A 10,027-nucleotide genomic window follows, 5' to 3' on the forward strand; every position below is an offset into this window, starting at 1 on the left:
ATAAATAATAAAACAAAATATAGCTTAAACTATTTCATTTGTTTCCTCCTAGGTTCTGTGGTCCCCAGTTCAAAACCTTCCCCGTCTGCTGAGTGGAGTAGCTTAAATACAGACAACCATTTAAGTCAAGGATCTGCTTTGACTTCAGGAAAGGGAACCATGGCTGGTGAAGGTCAAGGTAGGTTCTCATGTGCTTGGCTAATCTTAAAATATGGATACTCCAGTTAATGGTATCTGTTTTCCCTAAACATGCCTCACTTAGTGGTACAATTGAGAGCACAAAGTCGAAGAATGTTGCCATACAGACTGCAGGGATTTATTAAAAATATCTTATTTCAGGTTGTGCAATAGATATTAACACCTCAGAAATGCTTCTTTTTGATTAGCAAGACTGCAGCTGGCATGCCCTTGAGACCTTAGTACAGAAGAAAGCTGGATGCAGAAAAGGATCCCTTGCATATGTGGTCTTGAATTTTGCACAGAACAGGTTTCTTACTCCTACAGTTGTGTTGCCATTTAAGAAAAATAAATCTCTTTAACAACAGCGGAAGGAGACGCTTATTTACGAGACAAAGAGAAGAAAGTACGTCCGTTCTCAATGTTTGATTCTGTGGATCAGTCTGCTGGGCTGGGCATGCTAAGGAAGAACCAGAGCAGTGAAGATCTTCTGCGAGAAGCTCAGGTATGCAGGGGACACAAACTGCTGTGCAGGTCTAAACTTTGCCAAGGTTTTCTGCATTTCATCAGATGGAGATTACTGCACAGCTTTATGAAAACTGCTATCAGGAAGCTCTTTGAAAAGTCTTCTTTGGAAAAAAAAACTTCTAAGAAGAAAAATTTCTCCTACGTTTTGATTTATGACATAAGATAGCAGTGTTACTTGTGTTAATGTGTATGTGGGTATTTTTTCCGAAGACTGAATGTGTGTACAAAGGCATTTTCAGAAGTATTACAGAGGCTTTTAAAATCATTTACATACATATTCCATTGTTCGTTTCATCAACATCCTTCGGGTGGTTGGTTGCAGCAAGGTTTCCCACCTAAATCTTGGCACAAGGAAATGATCTGATTGTGTAGGTGCGGAGTAACATGAAGGAACTGAGAATGTCAGGTGCTCCATTGGAAACAACTTCTTTCCTACAGATTCTAATAAGTTCTCTGCTACTTTTAGAGTAATTACTGTGCCCAGTCATTACTTGAAGTTTTGAATATGACTGCTACAGGAGAAATTAAGGAGAACAGGGTCTCCTTTCTATAACTAAGATGACGTAGTGCTTGGAGAAGTCTTTATGTGTTTCTAATAAGGTTGCAAACAGTTTTGCAGTGTATAAATGCTCAATGTTATGTTGTTTTTGGGGTTTTTTGGTTCTTGAGCAGATTTCTTAATGTGCTTTTTTTTTTCCCTTTCAGACAGCCAATAAAAATGTAACAAAGGTACCACCTCCTGTCCCCACAAAACCAAAACAGATTAACTTGCCTTATTTTGGTCAAGCCAATCACCAGCAACTTTCTGACCCGAAGCTGGATGGAAACCTACAGAAGCTGCCTTTGGCTGTCGCATCTATGGGGAGCAAACAAAAACCAGTGGCACAGCAGCCCTCCCATTCTCAGCAGATACAACGGATTTCTGTACCCCCTGTAGGTCCTTCCTCTAGCCAGGACCAGATTCTTCCATCCTCCAAACAAGAGAGTCCTCCAGCAGCTGCTGTAAGACCTTTTACCCCTCAGCCATCCAAAGAGACCTCACTGCCTCCGTTTCGAAAGCCTCAAACTGTGGCTGCAAGTTCAATTTATAGTATGTACACACAACAGCAGACTCCTGGGAAGAACTTCCAGCAAGCAGTGCAGAGTGCTTTGACAAGGGCACAGACCAGAGCACCACACTTCCCTAGTGGTAAGCCTGTAGCTCTTTACCTCTCTTCTGTTCTCATAAACCTCAGAGAGAGCTATTTTCCACTTAATCTGTGGGTAGTGAATACAGAGCTGTTTTTGGGGGGCAGTTCAGCAAGTTAGTGCAGCTGCAAGAGTCTCAGGTGGGTCTTGCGTGGTGTAAATAAATATTTTCAAAGAGTGCAAAGTATCTGTCTTCCATCATTTAAGTTAATTAAATGATAATGGTAAGCCTGGTTGAGTTCTGTTTGGTTGATTCTACTGTTGTGCTTCTCTGCCTTGGGCAGATGAATTGAGTTGCATGTTCTTGATATGCTTATTGATCAGGTTTTGACAGTTGTTTTCTCCCTACCATTCTCTAACTGCTCTCTAGTGTATGGCAAGCCTGTGATGGCAGGAGCAGGTGTACAGAATCAGCTGCCGCAGACAGAGAACATCTACTCAAACCTGCAAGGCAAGCCAGGCAGTCCAGAGCCTGAGATGGAAACAACAGCCTCTGCTCATGAGAGTCATGAAACAGAGAGAATTCCCCGTCCCCTCAGTCCAACCAAGTTGCTGCCTTTTCTGTCTAATCCGTACCGCAACCAGAGTGATGCTGATCTGGAAGCGCTACGGAAGAAGCTGTCCAACGCGCCCAGACCATTGAAGAAACGTAGCTCCATTACTGAGCCAGAAGGACCTAACGGCCCCAATATTCAAAAGCTTCTGTATCAGAGGACGACTCTGGCTGCTATGGAGACTATCTCAGCTCCATCGCATCCCTCCAAACAGACAGCATCAGCTGTCAGTCCTGAAAGCCCAGTGGAAATCCCAAATCCTTATGCAAGTGCAGAATCAGAGAAAGAGACTGTTTCTTCTATGCCTGAACCAACCATTGCTGAGGAAGCAGAAAACATACCAGCAGATCAGAGCGAAGCTGTTCTTCCCTCCACTGTTTTAGACCCGGTACCTGAAGGGGTATCAGATAGTGATGAATCCATGCAGCCAAAAATGGAAGAACCAAGCCATGAGGCTCCACTACCACTGGAAGTATACATGGAGGAGTATCCTCCATATCCACCACCTCCATATCCATCAGGGGAGCCAGAAAGTTTGGGAGAGGACTCATTCAACATGCGCCCTCCTGAAGTTACAGGGCAGTTCTCCTTGCCTCCTGTAAGTGTTGGCTAGCCTATAACTTGAGTGCTCTGTAAATTACCCTAAGCTCTGCTGTAAATTCTGTCTTTCCTACTGTAGACATTAAGTGGATGTAGGAGAACTGTTGTGCAAACAGGCTAAAAGTCTTTCTATGGGTATTAGTTTTTTTATCTCCAAATTGAATGAGAGTAATGAAAAGCCTCTGTAACCTCTGAAATGAGTGACATGATGAAGTTTAAATGGAAATTGATTACACAAATAGAACTCTTCTGAGCTTTCTAAAATATTCCTTATAGAAGTCTGCTATTTACATCCAAACTATACTTCCTTCATATAGAAATTGAACTGGTTTTGGGGCAATATGTATTTCAGAGCATTTTCCACTATTGCTCATATGGGATGGAAACTAATTCCCCTAATCCTGGATTGCATTTGTTTATTTTAAGTGCATTGCTTGAAATGGGGAAATGGACTCCTTTTAGTTTCTGCTTTAGTAACTCATTTGGAGGCAGCTGCTTGCATTTCTTCTACTGAAATGTTGTCCAATTAATTTATTTAGGAACTTTAATTTGACATCAGTTAGATCTCAAGTTAAATGCAGCCCCTTTGGGCTAAGGTTAGGCAGCATTTTACAGTCTCATTTGTTTGGGAAATATGTTTGTGTGTGTAGTGTGGTGTTATCTCACCCTTGTAGAACAGGAATTTTTAATACTTTTCCTTAAAGAGTTTCTTTCCAATTTATTATGAATCGAATTTTAGTAACCGTGTACATGAAAGCATTTTTTTCCTCTGTCACTTCAATGCTGAGGAGTTAAAAGCTTTAGCATGCTTTTTTAGCCTTGGAATAGTCATTGCAAGTTTTCATGCCTTTGAGACTGCATCCTTCCTCCCTTTAGCAAGGGAACTTGAGCAGTAGATTTCCTAAATCATACAGACTCTGTTCTGGTTGGCTTTGTAATAATTCTGCTATGATGAGAAGAAACCAGCCCAACTTCTCAGCTTCGTATTTAAGATCTGGTTTGTGCTGACTATGTCTTGCTTTAAAAAGCCTGTGCTTTTGATATACACACAAGTATTTTCTGGGAATCTCTTCTTATAAAACTTTCATCTTCGCATGTTTACTCTTGCAAAACATGAGTCATTTCTATTCATCTTTGCTTGGACATCTGTTGGAAATTTGCATGGCCTTATGAATAGTTTTTATTGCTGCTGCACAGCCAGCTGGGGAGAACGCTGATCTAATGTATGCATATTCTCTATGGGAAAGAGTACAAATTAAGCTATAGAAATACTTGCTTTCCAGTATCATTGGGAGCCTCTATAGCTCTTCTACATTTGGTTCTACAGTCTTTCCAGTATCATTTTCCTTAACTGTTTCCATTCCTGTTAACCTCTGTTTAACTTAACATCTCGGCTTAAAAAAAGCAAAACCCAAAGAGACTCTGTGCTACTTCATAAAGTCTTTAAAGAAGTTCCTAGCTTTGTGTAACAGCCCTGAGAGTTAATGCTAACATTATCTGAGAACAGGTTGGTTAATCCCCCCTGATTTTTAGGGATCTGAAAGTTTTGGGACTTGGAGTTTTATCGAGATGTCTTTTGAGTTGAACATAGGAACTTTAACTGGACGTAAAGGCAGAGATCTGTCATAACCTGCTATGTTCATTATGTATTGGGTTGCTGGTAGAAAAAAGCCTATTTCACATTGAGTGCTGCCTTAATTGTTTATTTCTGCTGTTGTTCTCAAGTGTGTGATTTTGTATTCTTGTTCTTCCAGTAAAAATGTCCCATAACTGTGTTAATTTCTCACAGGGGAAGAGGACAAACTTGCGTAAGGCTGGCTCTGACAGAATTGCTCATGGAATGAGAGTGAAGTTCAACCCCCTTGCATTGCTGCTGGATTCATCGTTGGAGGGGGAGTTTGACCTCGTGCAGAGGATCATTTATGAGGTACAAATCATAGACTTGTTGGAGTTGGAAAGGACTCCTGAAGTCATCTAGTCCAACTCAAGTGCAGCCTTCTAATGGAAAGAATAGCAATCCCAGTTCAAATTGGGATGTCACTGCTTTTCCGGATGGGGTTGAGAAGCTAAGATAGTGCAAAACAGAGATCTGCCCTTGAGAGGATTAAAAGCAGTTCTAGCAGGAAATGGCCACTTGGAGGCTGGTTTGTCTGTGTTAAATCCGTGTTGGGTATTTAGCACCAAGACTGTAAATGTGCAGGAGAGGATTTATCACCTATTTTCTTACATAGTATTTTTGCCTCCTATTCAGATAAATTGTGCTTATAGTCAAATAGGCAAGGCTTTGAAATTTATAATAAAACCTTTTACTGTGTTATCTCTTTACTGTTTCTCTGAACCAGTTTAGGTTCTCACTGTTAAATGGAGGCTGAAAACTTAAATGTGAATCTTCTAGTGAGATGGGTTACTGCTGTAGTTTTCTTCCTGTTGCTGATATCCTCTGTAGAATTGTGGCTCAACATCCTGTTTCAGAAGAGGATCGCTCACTTTAGTACACGCACAGGCATTTATTATATAGAGAGAATCTGAATGTTTCCTTTTTCTAACTGGCTAGGTTGAAGATCCAAGCATGCCCAATGATGAAGGGATTACTGCACTGCACAACGCTGTGTGTGCTGGGCACACAGAAATTGTGAAGTTCCTGCTTGAGTTTGGAGTAAACGTGAATGCTGCAGACAGTGATGGATGGTAAGGCATTCTTTAAGTGGTACCTAATGGGTTCTGTCGGCAGGCCCACAGCTGACTATGTAACAGAAGTGTCTAATGCCCAAGACTGAAAAAGAGGTGCTTGTTGTCCCTTGGCCTCATCAGTTATTCCGGTTACCTGTACTTGTCACCAGAGCGTGTTTTGAAGTCATGGTGAATTTTCTAATAGGCTGTGATTTCAGGAGTGTTTCTGAGTGTGGGTCATTCCTTTTTTGTTGTTTTTCTTGCTTTCTTATTGCCTTGGTGACCATCCTTAAAATGTTGATGGATTAGAAAAGCGTAATGTAACTGTAGAGATTCATATGCACCTTTAGGGCTCGGGCAGCTCCTGGTGGTAACCCCTGAACTGTGAAAAGCAATTGTTCTTGCCACCCTGGGTTAAGTGCTTTGGGTAGGAAGTCTTTAGTGATATATAGTACTGATTGCTGGCAGTCACGCATGAAGGTGATTTACTGCAAGGAACCTGAAAGCACTGTTATGAACAATAATTTTCTCATCTTGGCTTACAGGACCCCATTGCACTGTGCAGCATCTTGCAATAATGTGCAGGTGTGCAAGTTCCTGGTGGAGTCTGGCGCGGCTGTATTTGCTACGACCTACAGTGACATGCAGACAGCTGCAGACAAGTGTGAGGAAATGGAAGACGGCTACACACAGTGTTCCCAGTTCCTATACGGTAGGTGATGACTACCATACCAGGTAACTGGGTCTCCAGCTTTTTTCCATAGAGGATTCCCTCGTCTTCCTTTTATTCCTGATGTACTTATGGAAGCTTTTCTGGTTGCCCTTGATGTCTCTAGCCAGATTTGGTTCTGTCTGGGATTTGGCTTTCCTCACCCGATCTCTATCTGCTTGGACAGTTTCTCTGTATTGCCCCAGGCTTCCATCCTCCACAGGCTTCCTTCCAGTGTTTGAGTTTGTCCTTGTTATCTGTGTAGACCTCCTGACATTTTTACCTGGCTTCCTCTTTTGGGATGTGTTGCTTATGAGCTTGCAGGAGGTGATTCTTAAATATAAACCAGCTTTCTCAGGCCCCTCTTCCATCCGAGGGTTTATCTCATGGAACTGTACCAACGAGGCCTCTGAGGAAGCCCAAAGCTGCAATAAGAGCACAGCAGTCTTTCCAGCTGCCTTTTGATATCTTTTATGTTGAGCTGCTGTGTATTTTTCATATTGCAGGAGTCCAGGAGAAAATGGGAATAATGAACAAAGGAGTGATTTATGGACTGTGGGATTATGAGGCTCAGAATGATGATGAGCTCTCAATGAAAGAAGGAGACTGCATGACAATCCTGCGCCGGGAGGATGAAGATGAGATTGAGTGGTGGTGGGCACGGCTGAATGACAAGGAAGGCTACGTTCCCCGCAATCTGCTTGGGGTGAGTCCTCATTATTTTTTGGAGTCCATTTAAAACTAACAACAAAACATTATGTGGGATTTTCACAACTTTCTTCTCACACGTCTAAGTTATGTGTGGTTTAAAAAGTGTAAAGGTTGAAGTTCCCCATTTATTCCATAGGAGAGTGAAGTCACACTCTTTGTTTAGATACCCACTATATGATATTAATGGGTACACAGAACACACATCACTGCCCTGCTATACATATCAGGTTGTAATACTAACCTTATCTCATTATCTGAAAGGAAAGAGAAATAACTTTTATCTGAACATGATGTGCACATAAGGTTTTGTTAAGTATGTGAACAGGGCTTCCTCTCTTTTCAGAAGTGATACATGAGTAGGCACAATAGACCTGCAGAACAGACACTTGGATTAAGAATGAGAACACCTGTGCTTCTGTGATGAAAAATATGACAAGTAAAAGGCAGCATAACTCAGACTGGGGATTGCTCCTCCCTTCTTCATACAGCACAATCCCAGCAAAACCTTTGGAATAACTACCCTGTTCAGTTGTTTTAGTATCACCACCTGAGTATTCTTTTTGTTACTCTCAAAGAAACATCTCCTGGACTCTTAATATTGCAGCTGAAATCCAGGCTAAGCTGTTAAGCCTAGATAAAAGTGTTTGGTAGTTCACTATATTAAGCTGTACTTTTATCACAGCTTCTTCATCCTTTTCCAGTTGGGTGCACTGAAGAAAAGCTAGGATGAATTAATCTGCCTCAGTACCCTGCCCTCCTTAGTGACTCAGTAGCTTCCTAAGCTGTGCAAGAGCTCTAAAATGGAATTAGAATAGGGTGATACTGTCAAAACACCGACTGCTTAATACCAAATAAAATCTTTTGAAGACTGACTTCATTTCTACTGGGGTAAAACCACAGTTATCAGGCTGAAACAAATCTTTTGGGTGAATTTGCTGGTCTTCCATTAATCAATTATTTGCTTATTGAGCTTTTTGCTCAATTAAGAGCAAGAAGAAAGCTGGAGTCTTCCTCTGAATGGGGAAAAGAGGATCTTCAAGAACTTTACTTGAACAGCAGTAATGTAGATGTGTCACAGCTTAGAGCATGAAGGATGCATCCTTCCTAACTGAACAAAGTGCATCCTTCTATTTCTGTACACCAGTAGTCATGCTTTGCAGAGCAGGAGTTGTTCCAAAGCCCTTTTCAAGTGAGGTCTAAAAGCTTCCCAAACACTCAGCTCTTCTGTGTACTGCATTCCATCCATCATTATGCTGTAGCTGAGACTGGAGCAACCTCTGTATTCCATTTGTGTACCCAGAACAGGCAAATGGCATGTTGCTGAAGGGCTGTGGGGTGGCAGACACTGATTAACAGCGAGGCAATTGGGTGAATTTAAGTGGCTACTCAATGTCTTCTAGCTAACTTGTAGCTTTTACATTTCTGAGGTCCTTATGCAGCCAGACGCTTCCGGATGGCCCAAAGCTGTAGGCCTGTAGAGGCTGATATGCATAAAGAGACTGAAAACAAAACACTTCAGTACCTCCCTATTTCCCTTTATAAAACAGACAAACAAATCCAATAATACACTGAGCAAAAATGTCTCTTGACTTACAAACCGCACAGTTCTCCTTGCCCACCCACCTGGGCAGAGCTGGTCTGTGCTTTTCAATGCTTTTCTTTTATACTGACAAGGTTACTAGTTTTTAAGCTTGCCCGAGGATGCTGAATTAACTTTTATTAGTGCTTTGAGTGTTTTCTGTAAGTGTGCTTTTCCTACTCAGGATTATATTGGAATTGTATTACCAAAGAGAGATTAAAAAAAGAAAGTAACCTTTCTAAGCACTAAAATTTTAAATCCCATTTCTGTTTTACCCTCAGCTGTACCCGAGGATTAAGCCCAGACAAAGAAGCTTGGCATGAAGTAGAAGGGATGGCAGATTCTTGAAGTACTCGCTAATCGTGGATGACTTACAAAGAAAAAATTCATTCTGTGTTGGTTCCAGTATCATGAGACTTATTTCAATGACAATGTAATTTGAAATGATGAAGAATGTGCTTTGAAAACAAATGAAGGATTGATACATTAGCAAATGGACTAGGGCATTCTACAAGCTGAAATAATGCTTGCGAGCAAACAGAATTATTCTGCCTGTGGTCTAAGCAAGCCTAGTGTTGAGGTACCAAGTGATGTCTCCAAATATGGCAGAAAAGACTTAACACTTTTCTGTGCTAAGTGCAAGAACCTTTTCAGTTTACCATTGAAGGAATCATGGTGAGGCAGACAACCAGCTTTGTCTAAATCTGTCCTGAGGCTTTTTCCAGATGGGAGAAATTAGTAAAGTACGTGTGCAGCACCCAAATGCTTATCGTTGGAAGCATAACATTTGCTGAAGAAGTGGAAATTGAAGTGCATCTGAGCAGTGGAAAATGTGACCAATCCAGTAAGCAATAACTTCTAAAATGCTGTAGCATCTTAGCAATTCTATGTATTCAAAATATTATGTGCTATTACAGACTGTAGTTTTAGATTCCTCTTTTTGCAAAGAGTCTCATGTATTTATTGCCTTTTTTTTTTTTTTTACTTTTAAAACTAAATGTAGAAACTTTCTGTAGTCCTTGATAACTTGTTTTTATTTGACTGTGATACCATTAAACTTTTGTCTCCTCTTAAGCTTTACCTCTGGGTGCTTTCCTGTAAAGCTTCTATTGGACCATCTGAAAATGCTTGACAATAAGACGCACTGCTGTTCTACGTTGTGGTCACATTCACCTACTTTCTCTATTCACACACACCCTCACCAGTCAATCAAAGATTGCCTTTCTGTATTTAAGCCTTAACTGATAGTTGCATACAACCCTTGTAAGGGACATGTTTAAGAAAAAAAATCCTTGAACAAAATATTTCCCA

The 10,027-nt window shown here is 41.0% G+C and overlaps 1 protein-coding gene across 1 annotated transcript in view; it reads left to right on the forward strand.

The window, feature by feature from the left end:
* Window positions 1-9,790, forward strand: part of TP53BP2 (tumor protein p53 binding protein 2) — a 37,503-nt gene extending 27,713 nt beyond the window's left edge. The window contains exons 10-18 of the mRNA XM_015857229.2: window positions 53-178; window positions 546-682; window positions 1,411-1,894; window positions 2,264-3,045; window positions 4,837-4,974; window positions 5,602-5,735; window positions 6,263-6,429; window positions 6,933-7,132; window positions 8,998-9,790. Of these exons, the coding sequence (XP_015712715.1) occupies window positions 53-178; window positions 546-682; window positions 1,411-1,894; window positions 2,264-3,045; window positions 4,837-4,974; window positions 5,602-5,735; window positions 6,263-6,429; window positions 6,933-7,132; window positions 8,998-9,039 (2,210 nt within the window). The 3' untranslated portion in view covers window positions 9,040-9,790. The remainder of the gene's footprint in view (window positions 1-52; window positions 179-545; window positions 683-1,410; window positions 1,895-2,263; window positions 3,046-4,836; window positions 4,975-5,601; window positions 5,736-6,262; window positions 6,430-6,932; window positions 7,133-8,997) is intronic.
* Window positions 9,791-10,027: the final 237 nt, after the last annotated feature.

Source organism: Coturnix japonica, chromosome 3, assembly GCF_001577835.2.
Source record: "Coturnix japonica isolate 7356 chromosome 3, Coturnix japonica 2.1, whole genome shotgun sequence".
NCBI classification, from domain to species: domain Eukaryota; kingdom Metazoa; phylum Chordata; class Aves; order Galliformes; family Phasianidae; genus Coturnix; species Coturnix japonica.